Consider the following 25073-nt stretch of genomic DNA (forward strand, 5'->3'; position numbering starts at 1 on the left):
CATCGACTCTGCCGAAGTTTGAAATCCATGGCCAACGATAACATAAACTTGGAAAATATGCAACATTGAATTTGCAAAAATGTGGCTGCTTGCAGGAAAGACCCATCAACATTGACTACCTAACAATTCTAGTGTCAAGTTCAGATCTCCCTGTACTCAAGAAAGTTTGAAAGATGGAGAGGATTCATCAACATGGACACAAAGGTTTGGCGTAAAGACTATGACTGTGTAAAGGTACGATGACAGATTCCTTCCTGCCTACAAAAAAAAAAATGCGTCTGGTGAATCCACAGTGTAAAAGAGAGCTCAAACGAGATTATTATGCCTAGCTCAGGGTTCAACTATCAGAATCAAGCTCAAGTTAGGTCGTCTACTAGTCAAGCTTCTCACCAAACAAAAGGTAAAGATTATTGACAAACCAGAAGATCTAAATACCCTTCTTTCTAAAATACGTTAGCAATTTTAGCTAGTAATTACCTAATATTGCACATTATTCAACAATAGAAACAGCTAAATCTGAAAATTAGATATTGACTTTTTTTTTCATGTTCACTTCATAAAGTAAGTGAAGAGCTCCAAGTGGCTAATTATTGAGCTAGAAAATAATTATGTACCCATAAACAGTTCACCCTGCACACTACGGGTAAAGAATTCAACATCATAGATATAACCACATATCAAGCTATATCAGTGACAATAATCTGGAAGTACGAATTTATCAAGTTACTATCTTATATAGAGTTCAATGACAGAAAAAAAAATTCATATAATCGATCACAAATATTTAAAACGTTACAACTTCTAATTATGTATAAACACATGAATTTGTTATTGTTCTCCACAGGCTGGTCGACAAGTAAATAGCAATCTCTGTTTACAATGAAAGTAATGAAACCAGCACAGGAATTAGATTTAATCAGGAGTCAATTAGTAGGAAGGCGATACTTAATTGATCTCAGTAATGTTTATTAAACCAAAGCTGGTCAATAAATAGCTATACCAGGATTAGCTATTTGGTACGTATCGTATCGTACCAAATAGGAAATGTAAAATGAGGCTAGATCTAGAATTGCAATTTTGATCCGTACTGATATACCAAAGCCCTACTCGATACGATATGTACCGAGGCATATTGACGATACGTCCAAAATCATAAAAAAATTTAAAAAATACCTAAAAATAGAAAAAAGAAGAAGTTAGATTTAAGTTTTTAAGTTATAAATAAATATAAATTTAGTATAATTTTAGTAAAAATAATGTAAATTAGGATAGAATAGTACCACATATCTTTTTCGGGCTTTGAGGAGTAGCTTTGTAGTACGTTCCGAATCATCCTTCCGTAAATATTGAATTATCTACAAAACAATTATATGAATTATTAGATTATATTTTATACAACTTAAGTCTTAAGATTCAAATGAATTAAATAATCAATCGATGGATATACCTAGTTCTACCACAAAAAAGAATGACAGGACTCCACGGACGATGGATCGATGTCCTCAATCCTATGTAATTATATATCAATATGATATGCTTGTCGAACCCAATCCTGAAATTGATCTCACAACATAGTGCTGATACAGTATATGTCATTGGTGCATCAATGTGGCGTAACTGGTATCGCTCGATAGAGGATGGTCTGTGCATCGGTATTCTATCGGATCAGTACATACTATCCGTACTAGGTGGTACATATCAATATAACAAATCTTAAGCTAGATTTCATATATCAAACTTTAAATTATTATTGATAAAGTGTTAAAAATTAGTCACTGCTTCCACATACACTTCCACATACAGGTGAATAGTGTGTCAATAGGGGAAGAATCCTCCCCTATTGATAGGAAGAATTGGAATCTCTAATTCTCCCCACTGGTGTTGATGTTGTCACTCGACACTGTTGGTGTTGACAATCAATCAATGATGACCGAGATGAAGCAAACAATGAATTGATTATTAATGAGGAAATCCAAACGAATTGGAATAGGAATGAAGTTTTCCATAGAATTGAATGGTATTGATGTAGGACATGAGCAGTCTTTTTTTTTTTTTTTATAATAAAGGAACATGAAAGAGAGGAATAGAATATAGTAATCAAAAGATAATAGGAAAACAGTTGGATAGCTACAACTCAAGAAGAACACTCCCTGGATGAAGGTCTTGGCACATTTTGCATGTGGACAATGGAATCATGTCATAAAGCAAATGTGGCCTTACACCACTCACACAAAGGTGCAAAAAGAACTCATTTTATTAATCCATTTCTAATTGATTTGCATTCCAATTTTCTTGCCCCTTTTTATAAGCTAAGTACAAGAATATATATATATATATATATATATATATATATATATATATATATATATATATATATATATATATAAGTGAAAATTTATAATTGAATCAAATCAAATATATGATTTGATCTTCCCTTCAAACAGGATAATATTCTTAATTGTTATGCTTCCATCCTTGTAGAGATTGATCTTCACAAAATCTCATCTCAGGATTTGGAATCTCCAATAACAATCATAATTTGATTTTTCTTAAATTCTTTCCAAATTGTATTCTTCCTCAAATAAATTAGGAAACTATATCAGAATTATTCCGTATGTTGCCACATGGCAACTTATGATATGCAAAATAACCTCTAAACTAATCAAATCTATTTGAAGAAAAATAAGACTGGTTACGAGTCAGATATCCTAAGTCTTATCAGGTAGGCACCCACCTAGATTGATTGTCTATCATGTGCAATGGCATGCATCATCACCAGAATCTCACAGTTGTATGACAGCTTCATCATAAAGACAGACCATTTAATTACATGAATTTTGTAGTTTATCACCCATTTTATCATCTGCAATTTTTTAGTTTATCTTCTTTCTTACAGATAGGCAGGAGAGAGAACTTCTAACTAGTAGAAATCTTTGTCATATCACAATACCAATGTACAAGAAATAGAGAGATAGGACTTACTAGTAGAAGACTGTTATGTCAGAATAAAAAAAAAAGGAGTTCCACTGTGCTCAGGCCTGCTTTACTGGTCCATTGACATGTTGAATGCTGGTCTAGAGAGAGATAAGACCAGCTAGCATTTAGAATGTCTGGATTGAGAATTACTGGAACTACTTAAATAAAGAACCACGAGGATCTATAACAAATAGAATTTGAAGTATAGATTGAAAATGAGTGTGTAGGAATATCTAATGCTCATGTACACTGATCCACAATCAGTGTAATGGATCTAAAATGTTAAACATAAACCAAGCACTACTAACAAATAGAGCAGTACAATACTGTCCAAACAAAGCCACAGCAACTTCAAATAAGAACAAATTTGTCTTAACATAGTACATTCAAGTGAGATAACTATACCTGAAAGCTACACAACCTGCATGGTTGGTAATGAAAATAACTAAAACATATATGCATATTGTAGCTTAAGTGAATGAACACAAATATTTTTTTTGTACTTTTGACACTGATTCCTTTTCAAAAAGCTTGCATCAGCAGGTCAAACATCCCATCCTCGCCTCAAATAAACAAAGTTTGCATCAATAGGTATACCTATATTTCATTATTTCTTACACATGCCACAAACATAATTTATATAAGAGCCTTGAGGCATTAGAAAGATTATGGTACTTCATTTAAGTCTCAAATATGTTGTTCATTTCAGACTGTTTGATCCTTTTTTCTATGTATACATAGTTACAGAGTTCCATCTTTCCCTAGATACTTCCACAGGGAACAAACTCCTAATTGGTATTGAAAAAGAAAACTTCACAAATGAAACAAACTCCTGATTATAATAAAATAATGCCTTCTAACAGTATATAGATGAGAAAGAAATGAACAAAAAAAATTAAATTTAAAAACTTCTTGTTTCTTATTTAAATTGAATATATATAATGTCTGGACATTGTTCTGAAACCAAAGAATAGGATCCGAAGCAGTAGGTTTATTATGACTATGTTCTGAACAATAGCTTTTAAAAATTTGATATTCAATACAGATCAATGCAAAATAATAAACACTGAAAGCACTATGTGGAAATAAGCATCATTGTTCCTCCAAACAAACTGTTAAGTGAAGTTTTTTTGTAATCAATATGCAATTCCACAGATTGATAGTTTCATGCTCATATAAAAGAGTGCCAATAAAAAAAGACAGATTATTATTCAGAAATATAAAAAGTAGCAAACAATAAAGAAACACTTGCATCAAAGGCTAACATGTAAGATCTTAAGCTGTAAACCAGACAGAGGACTTATAAAAGAAAGACGACAAGCTGCGATGGATCATACGTAAGATGTGCAAACAATCGGCATCACATGCATATTTATCATCTGGAGAGTGATTTGCTTATCTAAAATCCTACGATAATGATTACAGAATCAAACCAGATTAGGATCCATAAAAAATGCAGCACCTAAAACAAAGCATATATACTAGAGGAACTAAAAGAATGACCTAGAAGTTAGCAAATAAAGCAATGTAAGCTAATAAATGGAACTTGATCTTAAATAGGAGAATATTCATATCAAGTTAAAGAATGCAAGTAAGAAGAGCTGATGATAATAGATCAAGAAACACTGACAATTATGTAAGAAGCTATAAGACCTGAAATGTTTGTAACTCAAATTTAACGATCCTGATAATGGAACAGTTTTAGTGCCAAATTTAACCTGAAACATAAAAAATTGAGGATGTAAGTTTTGGAGTTATTAGGAAGTCAATGTACTTAACATGTAAACTTAAAAGTCAATTTGACAATTGTTCGCTGAAGTCCCACAGAAGATGTTATCGAAGAGCTCTAAGCATGTCACGAAACTTAGAATTACAATATTAATATTTTAATTTATTTTCTTTTTGCTCCAAATAATATGATTAAACAGTCAAAACCTGTTCAATGGTGTCTTTCATGTACAATACCAGTTATACTAGTAAGTGGGTTGTCCTGTAAAGATTGGTTTGGTCATGATATCAAAAGTCAAGCTCCATTATATACCAAGATGGAAATGAGAATTCAGATTGTTCCGATGGCAAAACAAAAGTGTTCAATTACCCTATAAAATATTTATCCAAATGTAACTATAAACATGAACAAGCTTCAGCATTCAAATATGACTACCACGGGAGGACATGACTAGCTAGGGATCGACAAACTACAAGATCCAACATACAAGAGATGAATTATCTGTCAATACAAGACTTCCAAGTCATCGTGATCATAAGAGAAACAAAATGTGCCAATCCCAACCAAGACGACCGATTAATCATCGGAAGGGAAGGGAAGTGAAAGGACGAAAAATTACTGTGCATAGTGAACAGAGATCCGCCGGATTCTATCCATCAGTCGGAATGCGAGTCGTAGCCGCCGCCGGTGGAGTCATATTCGTCTGAGGAGGACGACGAAGAGGAGGAGGATCCGAGGTAATAGAGACGGTTGCGGCGGAGGTCGTCGGACAGGAAGGGTGGGAAGCAGAGGAAGGAGAAGAGGCAGAGGGCGAAGCCGCGGAGATGGCGGAGGGGGAGGCAGAAGAGGAGGTCGAGCACTTCCTCACTGCTAAGCCGTTCCGGGTTGCAAGCCACGTACTGGCACGCCTCGGCCGACTCCCTCGCCACCGCCGCCACCCACCCTGCGTTGAACACCATTCCCTTCCCCTTCTTTGTTCTTCCGTCTCTTCTCCTTTGCCTCCTCACATCGTCCTTCTTTCTCCCCTTCTTCTTCCTCTCTTCTAATTGGGTATTCCGTCCGCCGCCAGGAAAAGAAGCGAGGGTACCGTGGGGAAGAAGAAATCGTCACTAGACATCGAGGATGCATCGTGATTTGTGTTTAGATCCTAGTTTTCATCTCAACGCATTTCTACGGTGATGCGTTTCGGTTAGTTTTCGTCCGTTGGTACCGGTTCCCAGATCCTTGCACGAATCTTAAACCATCGCCACTAGTTCCTTGAATCTCGACTTACATTTACATAAGCACAAATCAAATAGCTAACTTGAGAATAACATCATAGAGTCACCACTTAACAAAACTCTAAACCTTCAAATAGCGACATGAAACCACTGAGAACGAAATGCCTGCTGCTCCACAACTACACAATAGACAAATCAACAATTGGAGGGAGAGAGAGAGAGAGAGAGAAAACAAATAAGCATATCCTACCAAATCCAGTGGCATTCGTTCAGTCTTTTTCTTCTTTGTTGATCTACTTGAATACATGTGTACACAAGCAAAGAAAGTATACAAGCAAAAAGGGTACAAAACATTGCCTACAGAGTTCATCACACTTACAAACAGGTATTATATGACTACAAAGGAGAGGCGTTAAACACATACTTGTATGTTCTACTGTACATCAAAACCATGGTGCTCATCTCTTCGAGTCCCTTCTTCTCTGAGGCCCTAAGGAAACAAACCCTCATTGCTTCAATTGCAACTGTGGCACATGCGATTCCATGAGGATCGACCAGAGGACATGCACGTCTTCATATGGGCATGACTTGACATCCTCATAGAGGATGTAGATCCCTCTCTCTGTCAACATAACAAGAATAGCCATTTAATCACTATATGCCATGTACATGCATGTAATATGGAAAAAACTGAGAACAGCTTTGGACATAAAGAGTATGAAGGAAAACACATGTTGAGACAAGTCTTTGCTGACAAATTAACGTATGTTGGAATTGCAAAAGGAAGATGAAGCATTATCAGCAGCAGTGAAACATACTCTTTTTATGTGCAGAATGCAGGCGAATCCACAGCTTCTTCAGTGGGGAGAAGAGGGATTGGAGCCACCCCATCTGCAGGAGAAGTGAAGGTGGGTATATTATTGGCTCATTGGTGGTGGTTGAATGCAGGTTGAGCAGAAAAGGAGAGTAAACAACCCTCAGTCTGCTTTAGGCTCAGGTGGAAGTCCATTTCCATCCTCCTGCAGTATAAATCATGAATCACAATGTTGTCTTGGTACCCAATCACTGTCCACCTCTCTTCTCAGAAATCACCTCTTGAACATTGCCCAATAAGTTTCTCAGATATCAGAAGGCACAATGCTCTCTCTTCAAACAATCTGCATGATGTCAGCTAAACTTTTTTTTCCTCTCTTTCCTGCTTCTCAACTAATGGTGGCCTACCATTTCTTAAACTCTCAACAAAACAAGCAGAGGGTCTCTTGCAAGGAGACCCTTTTAATTCAAGAAGTTGATGTTTAACTTGCAATTGCCATGCTCACATATAGACGAAGTCAGCAATGAACAAATGGGAATTAATAGCTCCAAAATTATTGTCTAATATCTTAAAGAATATAACTAGTTGTCATGTTAATTCATTTTAGCTCCATTGCAAACAGTGACCAAATTTAGTATGGAGACATGGTTAGGATAAGATTTATAGAATATTTCAAATCCACTTATGATGCAGGAGTTGGCCAAAGTGCAAGACAATAAGATTGTGAATATTATTTTATATGACATTTGCTGGCTAATGGATTATGCTTAAAGTACTGTACAAAAGCTCACATATAGGGAAACTACTGAAAACATGGTTAAACTTTTCCTAAATTTTGTGGAAATTGGCCAGTGACAGTATCATTTATTCTTTAAAGAGTGGAACTGATGACAGCTGATGTTAATAAAAAATAAACAAGAAGAATTTAGGTAGAAAAATAAGACAAACATTTACATGGTTTTATGTAACCTATATCTATTGTAACAATAATCAAGCTTAGCTTAGACTTTACCAAATCTTTAGACATGATAAGATTTTTATGATTTTTGCCAATCATTCTCTATATTTTGACCACCTTTATAATTATTAAAACTGATAGTTAAATCTTTCATGAATTATGGTAACATAAGTAAACGACAGGATCGCAAAGGCTTTATGTGTGGCTTCACAGCTCATGTTATAATGGTTAAAATTATTTCACCCCACAGTAATTACTAAGAAAATAAAATCATCAAACCTTACTCAGAAAACAAGCATTCACAATAAGAGTAACATGCATCAAAAAGGATATCATTCGTAAAAAGTATGTACCAGACCCATGCTTGTCCTCGTCAGCTCAGCTTTAGCAACAAAATAAATTCTGTATCCCCATTATTCTTGAATGAATAGAGAAGGGAACATATTTTATTTATGGTTAAATAGCAAGCATTAATTTTTCCTACAATAAGCCATGATTGAACAAAGAGAGAAGAAACATGCTGAGGAATCTAAAGAAGTATTAGAAGCTTGCCACCTAGTCAAACAGGAAAGAGTTTTAAGTAGTAAAAGATATGAAGGAAATGGGAGCCCCACTTACATTGTCAAAACAATTACTTGCTAGCTAGTGTTCGAACTCAAATAAAAATGCAAGCAAAAATATTATCCTGCATCGTCTTACTTGTTTATTGAAGCATGTAACATCAATGAAAAGCCAACGCCTTGAAATTGGAATTGTCTGAAACCCTGCAATATCAATGCCAACAACAATTTTTCCACTTAGAGGCAATGTTGAAACATGAAGACTGCATTTCCACCAGGAGTTCTAAGAAGCCAGTTGTGAACATTCCAAAATACCTCTATGGGGAAGGATGTCAACCAGGATTGCCTGGTTTCCATGGAATTCCCACACAAATAGCTTGACCTGCATTACCCGCTTCATATCAATAAGGATTTAAAGGAATGGATACCTATCCCAATTCCCAATCATGTCGTACCCAATTGCAACATGATGAATTTGTCCATTGTCGGACCGTCTTCCCATATATGGGTTCCCTCATGGCCACCAAAACCACATTTGAATACAGAGGGTCACGCTGTAGTTTTATTGTGGGCCTCCTTGGCCAGATCGACGAGCAGGAGGACCATCTGGAGATCAAAGAAGACAGTGACATAGTAACCTTCCAATGGCTGAGTTCCCATCCCAAACTTGGCAACAGACAAATCTCAGAAGATGTCCACTTTGCTGCTCTCACCTCTTAGATCATTTCTTCGTGGATAAAGCCCACGGTTTGATGTCCACTTTGCAGAGGCACTGGCCGTCACAACCCTCAATCCCCGTGCTCAACCCTTGGCCCCTCGATCACTTTGCTCCACGTAGTGCCGATGAAGCAAGAACGGCTACCGAGCTGAGTCCGGTAGAGGCAAGCCAACAGATTCTGCACGGAGTTGCCAACGCCATCCCCGCCGCCGATGACGAATCCGAACCTGAACTCCGCTGTCTCCGAAAATAGAAGGGAAGACCCTCGTCCCGAGCCTCCTGCGCGCCTCGAGACAAAGAAATGAGTAGCCTCGCGCACCCGGCCCAGCCAAGGACACGGAAGGACTTATCGCAAACACTCAGAGAGGCCTCGAAACGACGAAATGAGGAGCCTCGACCACCCAATCCAGCCAAGAACTCCAAAGGACTAATCACACACATCGAGCGGCCTCAAAGCAACGAAAGAAGGAGCTTCACCCGCCCGCTTGATACAGGCCAGAACAAGGGAGGACTTATCACAAACACCGCCCCTGCGCGCCGTAGTCACGAGATACGCCACCAGTGAGGAGATTGACTTACTGCATTCCGTCGAGAACCCAGGACGGCCGATCGCCCTCGCGGTAGCAGAGATTGAGGAACGCAGAGAGAGAGAGAGAAGCGCTCCACTACAAGCAATAGGCAGTCCCGCTAAAGCCGTCCGTCCGCTGTGATGCCGCCTGACTTCATCCATCAGCTTCATGTGTCGATGTATTTATATATAGGTCTATTTCCGGGATGACAACAAAGGTTTATTTATTTATCTATTTAAGATAATAAGATAAATTATTTAAATAAATTTATTAGAAATAAAAAATAGATAAATTTTGGAAGAAAGCCTAAGGTTCACTTTTTTTTGGGTATAGTACTTTTTTTTTTGCCTATGAAAGTTTCGTCCTACCATTTCTTCAAAGGATTTTCTTGGGCGAAGATGACCACAACAGAGTTCCGAAGATAAAGAGTGATGAGAGTGAGGTGAAAAAGAGAATACCACCTACTCGAGAGGTCGAGTAGAGTGGCTTCCCAATATAAGTAGACAACATGAAGACAAAAAAGATTGAAAATTAAAGAGGAGTGTAATATAGAGCATAATAAGACGAAGACAATCGTGCAAAATTAACTATGCCTCACAATGCAACCATGAGACAAAAATAGTCACAACGAAATCAAAATATCAATCGATCGGGCGCGAAGGATAAAGATAATCTTATCTTCTAAAAAATAAAAAATATTGTAGAAATAAAATAAAAAACATGTTTTACGAGAAAAAGTGAAAACTTGAGTTTTTTTTTTTAATTTGCCCAGTAAAGATACACCATGTTTATAAGAGAAATATATTTAAGACGAGAATTGAACATACACTAAAATATTCATTTTTATATAAGATTTAGTATTTATCTATCTAAATTTGAGTTCACTATATATCATAAGTCCAAGGAATAAAAGATAGTTAAAACTCCTTTATAAACTCATTATGATACACCATCTTAATCTTGTAAAGAAATACTATTTCTGTGACTCATCCTAATCATCCAGATTGTAAAGGAAAAATGGTAGCATGAAAACAACATAAATTTGGTTTTTTACTCCATAAAAGAACAGATACACATATGTAGAGATAAGGAGAAGCATGTAATGATGACATTAATTTAATTCTCTCACCAATCTTAATGAAGTTAGAATTAAATCAAAGAAACATTCATGATGGCCATTAGCATCCGAAGACAGTTGAGAGAAGAGGAAACCTTTTGTAATAATCATCTTCCTGGACTGCTTTCTGCTCATCTGAATCAAGCTAACTGGAAACTGAGAGCGAAACCAAAATGCCGACCCGTTCTGGAAGCTATGGCCTACCACCCATCTTCCCTCTGCGATTGTTCTCCCTGTTTCTCATTTTTCCCTTCTTTCTACTCTTTCTCAATACTTCAATTTGCACACATTTGAGCAGAGAGACAGGGGGAAGAGGGAAGGGAGCAGAGAGCCTCTTGTTAGATTTCAGAATCTTATGCAAAGAAGCATCAGATGCAGTCGGTGAGCCCAAGCGTCATCCGCTCATATAGCACCAGCGAGCAATTGTTGTTCAGTCCAGCGTTACCTCTTGTCAGACTGCCAGAAAGCTTGTATACCGCCATTTCCTAATAGAATGATTTGTGATAGAGCAATGAGGAGACTAATCTGATAAAGCTATTTTTTATCTTTATTTAAGAATAAGGGAGAAATGATGAGAAGAAAGCATTTACCAGCTACAGGCTTCTGCTCAGCTGAGGGCTTCATGGAAAATGGCAGCGAAGACATGAAAGGGAATGTAGCAGAAATTGGAGGGTGAGGAGAGCCAGAGGCAGACTGGGTAGTCAAAGCTAGTTGAGTAGCATTCAGAAAATTAGATGGCGGAGAGCCTTTTATACTGTTGGCCGCAACCACAGAGGCAGCAGCCATGGCCTTTGCAGGGTCAGATGTGGGAACACCGGCTAGGGTAAATGCAGTGGGAGCAAAAAAACATGGCATCCCAGTAGAAGACGGAGCTGAGCTGAGTTGTTGCTGCAGTTGAGACTGCCGTGTATGTTGTTCAGATCGAGGCTTCTCATAGTACTGCACAACAGTGGGAGCAGCAGCACTGGATTTAGAATATGGGACCTGTTGCATGTGAGGATTAGAGAAGAAGAGTTGAGCCTGAGAAAAGGTTTGATGATCTGGTAATTGCTGAGGCTGTTGCTGCTGCTTAGTGTTAGAACTTGGGGCAGGAACTTTCTGAGGGCGCCCAAGAATGGATGGCATGTTAAAGCTACTCATAGATATCGGCTTTGAACTAGAGCTTGTCACTGATTGCTTTACAGCTGACTGTTGAGTGAGCGCAATTGCAGAGGTCGATGGACCAGGCTTCATACTGGCACATTCCCTAGGGCTGCCACCAGCAATCTTAGAGACAGATTTCGAAGATGAACCAACAGCAATGGTGACAGAAGATACTGATGGACTATCACATGTTCCAGAGAGGTGTTGACCCCCTACTGCCACCACTTCATTTGAGTTCATGCCAAAAGATATCTGTATTTGGTGACCTTCTCTGAGGTTTTTCTTTGGTAATGGAGTAGATGAAACTGCAGTAATATCTCCTACTCTGGATGTTTTGCCCTGAGGCCACTGGATGGGGCTGCCACCATGCACAAGAGCCTGAGGGGGCCCACTTAGAGACTGAGGGAACCTAGCGGTAAAACCCTCAGTTAGACTCTCAGGGTGGATATTGGTGTTGTTCCTTGAGCCTGAGGACTTTGCATGAGAGGATGCAAGATGGTGCTGCATCTGCAGCTGTTGCAGTTGATGCTTCTGAGAATGAATCAGTTGCTGTTTCTGTTGTTGGGAATTGGCAACATTGTTGGTAGATGTGAGAACAGAAGTTGCAGCTGTAGAAGTGCCAGCAGCGTGGTCAACAGATATACCACAATTTCCCGGAGCTTGGATGAGGTTCACTGATCTGGAAGAGAGGTCTAAGACACTGTTACTGACACCTGACTGGATGGGAGGTTCATTATCTGATTTTGCAAATGAAAACAAATGCTGTAGGCCTTTGCTAGCTGCTATAATATTTCTGCCCTCTTCAACTGTGATACTTGTGTCTGACTCCCAGGCTGCAGATTTTCCCTCTGTTACTTGGTGGACCTTCTTCTGTTCTGCAGCTTGAGTAGTGGTAGTAACTGCAGCTTTTGCCATCTGGTGGTAGCCATCCCGGGAAGGTTCTGGAAGGCTCCATAAAATGGAATGATTCTGTGTCATGGAAGAAAAATCAAAATCTGATGGTACAGTTCCAGCTCCGCCAAAGGATGCAAAGGGAATTGTGAAAGCTTGAGGCAATGCAAGCTCTGCCTTCATGTTGTGCTTCTCTTGTGGCTGCTGATAAACTGGCTGCTTATCACCGTGACCCTTACTATTGCCCATTGCAATAGCAGCTGCAGCAGTAGACATCAAGACGAAGTTCTGAGGATGAATTGGAGTAGAACCTTTTTGGAAACAGATTGCCTTCTGAGATTGAAAATTTGTACCATCAGCAGCGGGAAGGTCATTTTTCATGTTCTTATTGCACTCACTATGGCAAGCTTGCTGAGACAGTAGGTCCTGCTGTTGATGAGTTTCTGAAAATACATAAGAGATTGCACCGCCATCACTAGCAGCACCAGCACCATTTCCCCCCATACATTGTGATTTCTGTGGATATTTCTGTGAGGATGATCCACTTAAGGTGCTCAAATTGGGGTGGCTTTGTTTACCATGCTGTCGTGGAGGCCCTGCCAACTGCTGCTGTTGTGATCGTTGTTGTGATGCATGAAGCATGTGAGAAGGGTAGAAGAAGGGCATTGCTTGAGCATTACTTGTTCCAGGAAATGGAGGAGCTGCAGCAATTTGGGGAGGAATAGGAAAAGGATATGCATTGTTCTGAACAAATGCCAGGTACTGAGCTTCATTAGGAGGCAAACTAGAAAAGCTCAAATTCACTGGAGTTGCTGATCCACCACCTCCACTGCTTCCCCCAGCAGAACCCAAGGCACCAGATACCCGCACCTCAGCACCTGAAACCGTAGTAGATTTTGCTACCCCAACTCTATTAGCAGCTGCTGCAGAGGCTGTGGGTGTTGCTTGCTGCTGGTTTATAGGGAAAATGAATGCAGGAACGTGCTAAATAGAAAATAGAATTGGATCCACAAAAAAAGAGTATAAATTATCTCAGAACAGCATTGTAAAAAGATTCAATACCAACACATGCAGAGAAACCTTACCGGCATCTTGTTTGTGGATCCAGACTGAGCCATCTGCTGCAGAATTAGTTGTTTTCCCTGGGCAGATTCCATGTTTGTATTATTGGCTGATGGCATCTTCTCCTGTGAGGTATGCCCTGAATATGGCATAGCATATGCTGGTGTCCCTTTAGTGTCTTGCAATGTACTCATATTCTTACCTAGGGAACTTCCTTCCTTTGTTTTTCCAGAGAGAGGAACATCTGAAGGCGGAACTACATTAAGGTTATATGGGTTGGCCCCATACAAAGGTGCAGCTCCAGCTGCAGCAGTCCAGAAAGAACTCATCCTCATAAATTTCTGGTGATTGGATATCATCTGTGTGATATAGAATTGTGTGGCACAACGCTTTGGACGAGGATGCATTTGTTGAAAGGGTGGTGGCTGCAACAGGAGAAATTGTGAGAACCAGAGAGTGAGAGTGAGATATGGAATGGGGGAGCGGAGGAGAAACCTGCAAGGAATTGGAAGGACCTGCAGTTCCATCCATAGGAACAACAGCTTGCAAAGTTGGACCCTGACCCATGTACCTGAGGATGAAGAAGATGAAATCCTCCGTAGTCATCACAAACTTTAAATTCCTAGAGAAAGAAGATCAATTACTCACCCGTATGGAGGAAAACTTCCAGGCCAAGTTTGATTGAATGGCATATGGAGTGAGGATGCTGATGCTAAAAGTTGAAAAAGAGAAACAGACTTTAAATCAGATATCCTCATAGCAGAGATCAGACGACATAGAAGAAACTCTATTGGAAATCATTATTACCAGACTTCTCTTGTTTAGGCTCTACTTTAGGTTCTTTGACTTGCTTCTTATGGACTTGCACTCTGCCAGTGCCAATGTCATCACTCTTTGGCTTTTCCAAATCAAGACAAAGGTCTCGATTCTGCTTGACCACCAGCTGCTTTCTCAAGTCAATATTTGTCTGAATGGGCTTCTCGATCTGTTGCTTATCTCCCACCAGTACACCATCTGTGGGGTTTTCTACCTCTTTCAGTGCCTAAAATTGATAGAAGTGAGCCCAGGGTCCAGTCAGAATAGTTCTTGCCAACTTACAGCCAAATCATTAAGCAGAACATACCATTTCAACATCTGGGCCCTTTGGCTTGCGATCTGAGTCAAAGACATTTAAATCATCCCTCTCTGGTGACAGCTCTCCTGGAGGAGGTGCCTGCAATAAGGACAAAACTTCCTTTAATTAAATTGTTGTTGAAAGAAGAAACTTCAACTGATGGCCAATCCATGCTGCTCACCATCAGATCAATATTGAACTTTTGCTCCTTAGGGATATCGGGCACTCTGTAAAATTGAAAGTAGTTTTGATAAATAAATCACAAATTTGTGAGTAAAGAATGATAGCACATCACAACATACATCTTTTGAGCGATCAATTCACAGATATTGGTGTCCAAATCAGTACAAGCAGATCCCTTTGCGGGTGAAATGATTTCTTCCTTATCATCTGACCCTCCTGTCAATGGACGCAACTCCTGAACAGTCTTGGCCCATTTCTGCTGTTGTACATCAGAGATCTCAGACCGAGAGACAAAAACATCAATCAATCCACTGCCATTCTTGGTTGCAGGAGATGCATTGTGCCTTTCTGATCCAGGCGATGAAGCCTCTGCCTTAATCTGGTTCCTTGCATCCATTTTATCCCCAGAAGGTAAAATGAAGCTCGAAAGGTTATGTAATCCCACTGGATTTGCAAAGCTTTCTACGTGCATCTGCATTTTCCTCTTTGAAGCTGTTGATATCACTAAACAATCAGTGAAACGGAACAATACTCGTAAAAAGGATGAGGAAATGAATCAAATATTGGCGCACCTACAGTAGGCAACGAGGCAGGATTGGAGCACGAATTGGACGATGTAAGTGCAGATGGGCAGTCTGATGGATAGCTCGCCGGAGATGGCGACATCAAACTTGGCGACGAAGCTCTAGATTTCGCTTCATTGCCTGAATCGGCATCGATGTCCCTTGAATCCAGCTTATTATTGCTATCGTGCTTCGAAAGGCACTCGAATTGCCTTGTCATCCCAAACAGTACCTCTGCAACCTCAATCTCGATTTCATCTTCGACCAAAGATGCCGATTTGGAGATTTCTGATGGCTTTTCTCCATCGATCAGCTTCTGATGTCAGCAAGAGGGAAAACACAACAACAAATTGCCAATCAATCACTTGGAAATTGAGACCAGGAAGGAGAAATATGATGTAATGTCAAAGTGAATCCAACCATCTTCTTTGGCAGAGAGCCATTCGAGGAACACGACGGTATTCTGGTTGTGGAAGCTTGTCGGGTCATTAGCTCTCGGCCTCGACCACCACCACCTCCTCCACCTAAGGCTGGAGCTTCATGTGATCTCCTGGCGGATGCTGCAAAACCACGAGAAGATAAATAAACAGCTCTTGCCAACGGTCCTCCCTTCCTCCTCGTCCCTACCTGAACGAGCTTTTCTAGGCACCGTGACTCCGATGGTTTCATCTGTTCGCCACTTCACCGCTTTGGGTGGGAAGCTCTTTCGCAACAGCTGGTGGCAGTGATGGTGGTTCTGCTTGGGCGACGAGGAAGCCGCAGCACCCGGATTTGACGGAGGGGGCGAGGGCGGAGGTAGCCGAGCGGGGACCAACAGGTCATCGTCCTCGGCCCCCTCATCCTCGTCGAGGCTCTCCTCGGAGCTCTCATCCTCTTCGTCTCTGTTGCTCAATCTCTCCCCTCTCCTCTTCTTGCTCCGGCTGGATCTGTCCCGATCCCAAGTTTTCTTGGCCCCCCGATCTCGTGGTCTCCACGTCTCCTGCATCTCCACTCTTCCATCCTCATCTGAAATAAGAAGTTACCCCAAAAAGATGATAATCAGCGTCGAACAAGAAAGGATAAGGGAGAAGGAAGGACGCAGATTCCGGAGACTCCTGACCAGGAGAGTCCCTGACGCTGCTGCTGTTCCTATGCCTCCTCCTAGACAACACGTTACCACCACCTCCGTCGTTGGTGGCCTCTGTCGACGCTGCCATGGTCCCTCTCCTCGCTTCACGGTTCCTCTCCATCTCTCCCTTTCATCACCAGATTCCTCTCATCCCCTCGTCGCTCCTGCTCAGATCCTTCCCCCGAAAACTACACAGACTTGGGTCCCTTCCCACGGGTACGATCGCTTAACCTCGTCAGATTCCTTCGAGAGGGCGCCAAAAGCGAGGGATTTTGCCGGTCAGAGCTCCTCCTCCTCCTCCTCCTCTCTCTCTCTCTCTCTCCCTATCTCCTCCCTCTTGTGGTCAGCTTCCGTCGCCAGTCGCCTCCTTCTGCAGCCCCATCCGGTCTCTCCCCGGTTTTTGTCACTTCTCGAGGGCCACATGAGGCGCCAGCGAACGAAGCAGACCGCTCGGTCCCTCGGATCCTCCATACCATCCGACGGCCTAGATCGGCGTGGTAAAACATCGTGCCAGAAATCCGACGGTCGTGATTTCGGGAGTCAACCGAGCTAGACGAACCACACCCGTCGGATCACGTCGCGAGCTCGGTGACGCTGTCCCAGGCCAAGCTGGCAGGGCGGCCCGAGATCTCCGAACCGAGAGGGAAGGCCCGGGCGGCCGGTGCGGATCGATCGGACGGTCGAAAAATGCTTCGAGTGGGGCCGGGCTCGCTCCGCCCCCTACCGACGCCTTTTTCTGGTTGCAGTCGTCGACGTGGCACGAGGTTGGCGTCGTCGTCGGGGCCCACCACCCACCAGGCCACGACGTCCGCACTGCCCGCCTCGGGGATTATAAAAATAAGCAAATAAATAAAATAAATAAATAAACACACATGATGACAATAAAAAAGAACACTAAAATAAACGGCATGTTCGTATAAAGAAGTCAATAGTTTTATGGGAAGGAAACAGATGGGATAGAATAAGGTGAGTCGAGTTGCGTGTCAAAGGATCTAAGGGGCCCACGTGGACCAAATCGTGCTAATTGACTCCCTAATCCGGCTCAGAATGCCTGATAAATAGACCATGGCGAAGTAGGATTTGGCGTCATGTGCCAAAACCGATGTGATCCATGTCCACTTTATTATTATTGTTGCTATCATTGTTTACACATTTCAAAGCCCCAACCAAACTAAAGTGACAACGATTGATGGCTCCCATGCCATCATCACATGCATCACAAATCTGGACCCACACGCTTGGATAAGTCCACCTCACGTTCCTCCCACATGACCACCCCATCAACTCTCCCTTTCATATTATAATTATATATATATATATATTCTTAGAAAAACTTCTTTTTCTTTTAATAAAATTATTATTTTATAATATTATTTTTAATTTTTTAATATTTTAAAATAATCCATCCTTCTTATCTTCATAATCCTCTCCTCCTTTTTTTATTATTTCTTTTTATTTTTTTTTTTCCTCTGTTTTGAATGCAATATGAAATAATTATGGGAATGATCGGATAGACTACGCGATCATGATACGAGAGACTATGATTGATAATGAGTGTACACCGAGGATGATAATCGACAACGATAAGATGCATAGATAGATCTAAAGGATATGAAAGAGAAAAAAAAATTAAATATTAAATATTATTTTGTTAATTTTTAAAAAGATTATGAATAGTAAAAGAACTGTCAATTAGAAAATAATTTTAAATAGTAAGCACCTTTTTAATTTGCTATGGAGCATGGGACTTGTTTAATAGCATAAAAATACCCTCAAACTATACAAAAATAATGGGAAATATATGTTTTTGTAAAGGGAGAAAAATGAAGGCCTTATAGAGATGTGGAAATATAACGAAACAATGGAACTTTTGTGAGGAATTCATCCTATATATCAATTATTATATTATTATTAAAAGTGAAAAGAGAGAAAGAATACAAGAAGTGAATAAGAACAACTATTCGCTGTGCATGGAAGTGATGGAAGATCATGTTGATATTCCAAGTATTCTTAATTTGAATAATGTGGTTGATATCTATTGATCATGACCTTGAATGGGACCAAGAGGGCAATAGGTAGGTAGGACAATATATTAGAGCAGATGATTGCAATATTTTACTAGTGATATCTTGATCTTTGGATTTTAATATTCCAAATAAATAATCAACTATTTGAATATCACATTTAATAATGGAGCACTCTAACATTGACTAGTGGTGCTTAATTATTGTTTCTTATCCTTTAATATAAAATTAAGTGGCCAACAAGATACAAGTAGCATTCATGGCCACATCACACTTAACAAGTACAAATAAGCATCAACCACATTCACAATATCTTATCTCTCTCGTTTCCTAGTAAGAAAGCATAATTATTCCTTCTAACCCTCGTTATAATAATCAATTAGTGATAGAAAATAAGTCTATGACTAATATAAAATGCACAACAAGCTTAATTAGGTTTTAACGGATGATAACATACTATCGATCGAGAGAAATATTTTATGTATTTTTTTTTAACCGATGATAGATAACATGATGGATCCACAATTAATAATTTTTTATCTTCTTTTATTATTATTATTATAATACAATTGAATATTTTTCCTATCATTTAAAGAATGTTTTTTAACTGTTAAATCCTTGGCAGGAAAGCCATATGACAGAGGCTCAAGCTTTTAATATATTATAATCCATAATGAATGGTCTCTTTCTTTATTGTTAGGTCATCCATCATTCACGATATTTTAACTCTCTCTCTCTCTCTCTCTCTTTCTCTCTCTCATTTCTTAATGAGAAAGCATGAACGCTTCTTTAAACACGTACTGTTAACAGTTCAATACAAAAACTGTGTCTACTGCCGAATTATATTCTTGCAAGATAAGCTTTTACTATATTGTAATCCATCAGCTACTATCTTATGTTAGCATGACCGAGTCATAGTGTAGTGACAAACTAAGCCAATACTGTAATATTATATGTAAAGATGGCAGTTGCCAAGACCACTTTGTATAGGTTATTATTCTTTGAGTTGCTATAGTTTTTAAAGTATAAGTGAGGAAGTTCAAAATTTTATAATAATTTATTAAAATTTTTATCGACTAAATTAGCTGACATCTTCGATAATATATCACTTGCGTAAAGATCGAGATGAAGCCTTCCACAATGGTTTTATTATAACCATAGGTAATTCTTAGTTTCCATTACCTTTATGTTGATACACAGTTAAACAAACCTATACGGGATGTACAAGTAAAAACTAGATAAAGACATATTTTATTGTACGTATGGGAAATAAGGAGTCATGGAAGATGTCAACTCGATAAACTTTATTGCAATCAAATCATTTTATATGCTATGTTATAATTTTAATGACAAATTTATGTCAAAATAGAGTATTTTATTTATCTTGACAGTTCGTGCTTTATGTCTGCAAGTAAACTCGAAATGCTGGCTTCAAAACCTACATTAAACTCACCCAACTTGTTGGATATAATTAATTTCGATTTTCTCAAATTTATTACATATTTATGTTTAGAACAAACTCCATTGATTATAATCGTTCATTATTATTGTGTTGGTAAAAAGAAATAACAATTTGATTTTATTAATGATTTTATTCATTCTTGGTAAATTTTGGCTCGAGAAAAATATTACGGATAAGACAACTAATACATGAAAGAAGCTCACGAGTCTTCGAGGCACTTTTGAGGTAAAAATGTCAAGCTATTAGGATGTCACATGTATAAAGATTGAGATCGAAATAGATTTTTCGATTAGTAATCTCGTGTTGATAAGTATGAACGCTAGTAGTTAAAAAAAAATCATCTTTTCATTATGTTTAATATGAGATTTGATATCTAGTGGTAATGTGACAAAATATTTTATAAAATATTGAAATAGGAAGTAACTCGTGAATGTCTTTAACAATGTCTGATTGGCTTTTTATTCATGATAAGTGGTATAATTTATAATTACATATCTTGGATTCCTGTCCACGTGAGCAAACAGTTGAATGACAGTTTTTATAATACGAAAACTATGTATCATAAGACGAATGACTAACGATGTTTACCCTATCAATTACAAAAAAAAAAAGATGAGTCATCTTATTATAGGTATATGTGTATTCAAATTATAAAAATAAAAAAATCTATCATTGTCGAAATCTTATTATATATATATATAATTCTTTAAAGAATTAAAGAAATGTGTGATTTGTTTTGGTGTCCTTTTCTTCGATTATGATATTGAATGATTTGGATGGATATATCATATGACTCATCACCGAGACCGACATCATATTAAAATTCAAATTCTTAACCAAAATATCACATTTTTCTTAAGGAATCTAAAACAAAATTCACGGGTGACCCCACCATCCACCGAGAAAAGTGTCCCACTTGGAATCTCCAAATTGGGTGCACTTTTGCCATCAATTGTCACTTTCCACGCCACATCTTTAGAAAAATAAAGTCCATCTTAGTTTGATCCCAATAAAAAAAAGGGGAAAAAGTGGCCTCTTTTCTTGCTTTTGGTTTTGGTTGATTGGGGAATATGCTCCAAACATCCTTCACTTACAAGCCTCTCTAATTTCTAATTATATATATATATATATATACATATATAATATTATTTTTTAGTTTTAAAAATGTATGAAATATATTTTTTAATAAAATATTTATATTAATTAATATATTATTACATAAAAATGATAGATCTTTGTTGAAATATCTAAGTTGATTAATATGTCATTGTATTATTGATATCTCTTAAATTTAAATCAATATGTATGACATTTGATGTAATAAAATATAAATATATTTATATATAAAATAAATAAAATTTTTAATTATTTATTCTCAAAATTAAACTCTTTTCAAGATAAGAAAACACAGATTAAATATTTTGTTTATTAGAAATGCATTGTTTCATAAACTAAAACAATTCAATAATATAAACAATATAATAAAAAATCGCGGGGGTATTCGCATGAATTTATATTTTAGTTTTCCCATCACTCGTGTGGGTCCCTTCATATGGGTCAGAGATCGGAGGCCACATTTTACGAATCACCAAGCAGGTAGCGCACGCGGTGACCTGCTACGAGTACATGAACCAGCTGCGGTACGCCGCCCGAGGCCGGGAGTTAAAACGGCGCCAGCGGGAAGGAAAGAAGGACGAGCGCCGAGCGGGTTCTGGATGGCGACGGAAGCGCGCGGCGAAGAAGGGTGCGGCGGCGGGAGTCAGTGGACGGCGGTGGCGAACTGGATCGTCGCCGGTGGGTGTCTCCGGGACGTAATCTCCTTAGACACCTACGCGAAGGACGCCCCTGCCATCCGGGCGATCTCGACGCCTATTCTCCTCCTCCGGTCCGGCCTCCTGCCCTGCGAGATCACCAGTGAGTTCACCGATCTTAATGTTGGAACTCATCTTCATCTTGGGTTATATGACGCAACCCATCGAGAATGAGAATGCCTCGACTGGGCCTTTGATGTCGTCGTGGCTTTAGTAGATGCTTATGCTTTTTGCGTCCCCTTCCTTTGGACCCTTTAAACCCTAACGAGTCGTTAGATAGAAATGGGTTTCTACAACCGATATAAGGAAGATCTCTGTACTAGTGAACTCATCGAGGTTGGTTCTTAGATAAATGCTTCTTTTGCTTACCTTTCGAATCGACAAAGCAATAGCTGTCCTGAAGACTTCATTTAATGTCGAAAAGCATCCTCCTTTGCATGAAGAATAACACAGGGGTGAACTCTTGCTTTGGAGAATAGCTTTAACAAATACTTCGTCTCAGCCTCCGTGAGCGGTCGAGCCCTAAACCTATTCTCAGGCCCTGTTGATTGATAGAATAATACTACATCTTCTGTGGGCTTTTCTTGGTTCTACATCACTATTGATTGTAGGTAGATGCACTTATTATAGTTAGTATACTTTGTGTAGAGTTTTGATTCATTCATTACTAAATTGCAGCATTTCCCCTCTTCTAAGTTAATTTAGCTATTATGTGCTTCGCAGTTTGTTTCAATGAAAAGTGTAAAATACGAAAGATCTATGTGCGTAGTACAGCTCAAGCATATGAGATATACCTGTGCAACGTGCACTGTCGCGTTGCTGCAAAGGAAGTGGCACCAGTAATTGCTACTAATGTGGCTTCTGCTGATTGTGAGAGTGGAAATCATGCAACTTCAGAGAAGAAAGACAAGATGTCTCTCGCTGATAGTAATTGTAAAAGTGAAGATGATTGGGTAGAAGGAAAGGTACCTGATTCTCCCTTGCATGATCAGAAAACAAATGTTCCATCAAGGCAAGCTGCTGGAAATTCCAAGAAAGATTTTCAGGTAATTGTTGTTGCACATCATCCTTGCATCACTTTACTTTGTCGTGGTAATTCTTAGTTTTTAGCTTGTAATTTGCAGATATATTATGAGGCAACAGCTGATATTTCGGATGCTAGTCCGACTATGTCTGTTACACTTCGATTTCTCTCACTTCAAGCTAAGACCTATGTTCATGTATCAGAGATTTACATACATGCCGACCCTGTTGTAACCACTGAAGCAGGTACTCCTGTCCATACGGGGAAAAAGTTTGGAGGAAGTTCTCACTCGGCCATGTTTATGCCCAATCCTTTGCCATTGTTCAAGTCAGCAGAAATCATGCAGTTGGGATCCAGTCAGAATATAACAGAGAAAGAAGCATCTCCAAGTGCAACTGTTCGGGAAGCCCATGCAAGGCTTAAAAGTGGACAATCGACATATAATGGACAAAGTGACCTTGATCAGGTGTCAAAATCTTATGCTCGAGACAAATTTGTAGCTGCTAATCATATCGAAAGGGTTCTAGATGAACTGGTTTTAAGGGTGACAAGAATAGAAGCATTCTGTTTAAGATTGGAAGAAAGCTTGCTAAAGCCATTCAATAGCATTGAGATGAGACTTCAGCAATTGGAGGAGCTATGTCATACATATGCTGAAAGAGCCCAATCTCGTCGGCAAGGTGCTTGTTCAAGGATATCAGCCCCAGAATTTATATCAGATGATTCTGATTCAGAAAATAAAGACAGTTTCAACTTTAGATCTGCATCATAGGCTGATACTGTTCTTCATGACCCATCATCACCAGCTGATGTCACAGAGCACCTGTTGTTACTGGCTGCTGGTGTCATGGCCTCTGTCGAAGATGATGAGTATTTAAATTATGATGCTAGTTTAGCTACTGATTCAAACTGTAGTGAAGATAAGAAGCTGTCATCCGTAGCCAATGAAGACAAATGAGTATAATAAAGATGGTTCTAGTTTAGCCTCTGATTTGAAGTTTTGAACTTTAGTGAAGGTACAAATATCTCATCCATATATTGTGCATTAGCTTCAGCATTGGGAGCACTTCCGAGCTCAAATTCCGGCCCTATTATGATGGAGCCTTAGAAGCTTTCTGCTGGTGTTGAAAGTGGTTTGAATCCCTCTCCTGTCAGACTTCTTTCTAGTGGAGCTAACAGATCCACCAGCACATTGAGTGAAGTGAAGTGAATGGGGAAATAACTGTTGGTGACTCATCAGTGTCTGAAGCATCTGAGATTGCCAGAAATTCTGACTGGGATAGTGGTTGTGATATATCGTGCATTTTGAAGGGATCTGCAGCTTTAGATGACTCTTCACTATCTGCTGATACCTTGGTCTCTTCTTTGCCTTCCCCCTCAAATGGATTCAGGTAAGGCACCTGAGTTATTAAATGATGATTTTATTAGTTGTGGTGATACTGCAGAGCCAAACAATGATGGTTCCTGCAAGGATCAATGCATGCAGCTGTTCTTTCCTTGAGGAAGTTCAAAACTTCCAAGAGTAGCTCAGATGTGGCAACCATCTCATCTGACCCTTGCAACCTTAACATGAGTGAACCATCTTCATTCATAGTTGAAGTTCCATGCGAAGGAACTGATGGGCTGTGTCCTGGAAACCATGAAACTGATACACAAACTCTGGTTGATTCTGACATCAATGCCTTGCAAGATAAAACTAGCTTGGACTGCAAGTGTGACAAAATCGAGTACTACGTCCCCTTTGTGGAAGGTCCGGTGAGGGAAGGTGATATCCTAACACTTGTCTAGTCTCAAAGGGAGTTTGATGAAACTCCTACATAATTGGCCTATTTCTACTCGGCTACAGATTTGTCATCTTATCATTTGCCATATGGTTACCACATCTGTAGTACTAGATATTCCATTTTTGTAGAATGCATTGGGTTATTTTGCTAAAAACATTAGAAACTGCTCAATATGTTCTGTTTGATAGTGAACTACTTTTAACCATGTCACAATTTACACTCCTAAAAATGGTTTCATGTTTT

The 25073-nt window shown here is 39.2% G+C and overlaps 3 protein-coding genes and 1 long non-coding RNA gene across 8 annotated transcripts; 1 reads left to right on the top strand and 3 right to left on the bottom strand.

Moving 5' to 3' along the window:
- Nucleotides 1-3295: 3295 nt before the first annotated feature.
- On the bottom strand, nt 3296-6429 carry LOC135605542 (uncharacterized). The gene is made up of 2 exons (XR_010484456.1): nt 5325-6429; nt 3296-4694 (listed from the first exon to the last, which is right to left on the bottom strand). It is a non-coding gene; the product is annotated as an uncharacterized LOC135605542 (long non-coding RNA).
- A 383-nt stretch (nt 6430-6812) lies between these two features.
- Nucleotides 6813-9861, bottom strand: LOC135605537 (uncharacterized). 3 transcript variants are annotated; one of them, XM_065095759.1, is made up of 5 exons: nt 8971-9847; nt 8713-8863; nt 8573-8639; nt 8397-8461; nt 6813-6944 (listed from the first exon to the last, which is right to left on the bottom strand). In XM_065095759.1, the coding sequence occupies exons 2-5, from the start codon at nt 8757-8759 to the stop codon at nt 6851-6853; spliced, it is 273 nt and encodes a 90-aa protein (XP_064951831.1). In that variant the 5' UTR covers nt 8760-8863; nt 8971-9847; the 3' UTR covers nt 6813-6850. The 3 variants fall into 3 exon arrangements, 2 of the variants coding, with proteins under 2 accessions (XP_064951831.1, XP_064951825.1); XM_065095753.1 differs by having other exon boundaries at nt 8713-9847; XR_010484455.1 differs by having other exon boundaries at nt 7018-9861.
- Nucleotides 9862-10570: 709 nt separating this feature from the next.
- LOC135605547 (protein TIME FOR COFFEE-like) lies at nt 10571-17097 on the bottom strand. 3 transcript variants are annotated; one of them, XM_065095783.1, is made up of 13 exons: nt 16717-17097; nt 16245-16622; nt 16038-16177; nt 15627-15933; nt 15174-15546; nt 15053-15098; nt 14881-14970; nt 14565-14799; nt 14406-14469; nt 14253-14328; nt 13781-14182; nt 11252-13643; nt 10571-11146 (listed from the first exon to the last, which is right to left on the bottom strand). In XM_065095783.1, the coding sequence occupies exons 1-13, from the start codon at nt 16844-16846 to the stop codon at nt 11103-11105; spliced, it is 4677 nt and encodes a 1558-aa protein (XP_064951855.1). In that variant the 5' UTR covers nt 16847-17097; the 3' UTR covers nt 10571-11102. The 3 variants fall into 3 exon arrangements, with proteins under 3 accessions (XP_064951855.1, XP_064951851.1, XP_064951844.1); XM_065095779.1 differs by having other exon boundaries at nt 11252-13646; XM_065095772.1 differs by having other exon boundaries at nt 11252-13679.
- A 4689-nt stretch (nt 17098-21786) lies between these two features.
- On the top strand, nt 21787-24960 carry LOC103975720 (uncharacterized). The gene is made up of 3 exons (XM_009390777.3): nt 21787-22125; nt 22746-23068; nt 23147-24960. Exons 1-3 carry the CDS (start codon nt 21927-21929, stop codon nt 23816-23818), a joined length of 1194 nt encoding a protein of 397 aa, XP_009389052.2. The 5' UTR covers nt 21787-21926; the 3' UTR covers nt 23819-24960.
- The last annotated feature ends 113 nt before the right edge of the window (nt 24961-25073 follow it).

This window comes from Musa acuminata, chromosome BXJ1-2 (assembly GCF_036884655.1).
Source record: "Musa acuminata AAA Group cultivar baxijiao chromosome BXJ1-2, Cavendish_Baxijiao_AAA, whole genome shotgun sequence".
In the NCBI taxonomy this organism is placed as follows: Eukaryota; Viridiplantae; Streptophyta; class Magnoliopsida; order Zingiberales; family Musaceae; genus Musa; species Musa acuminata.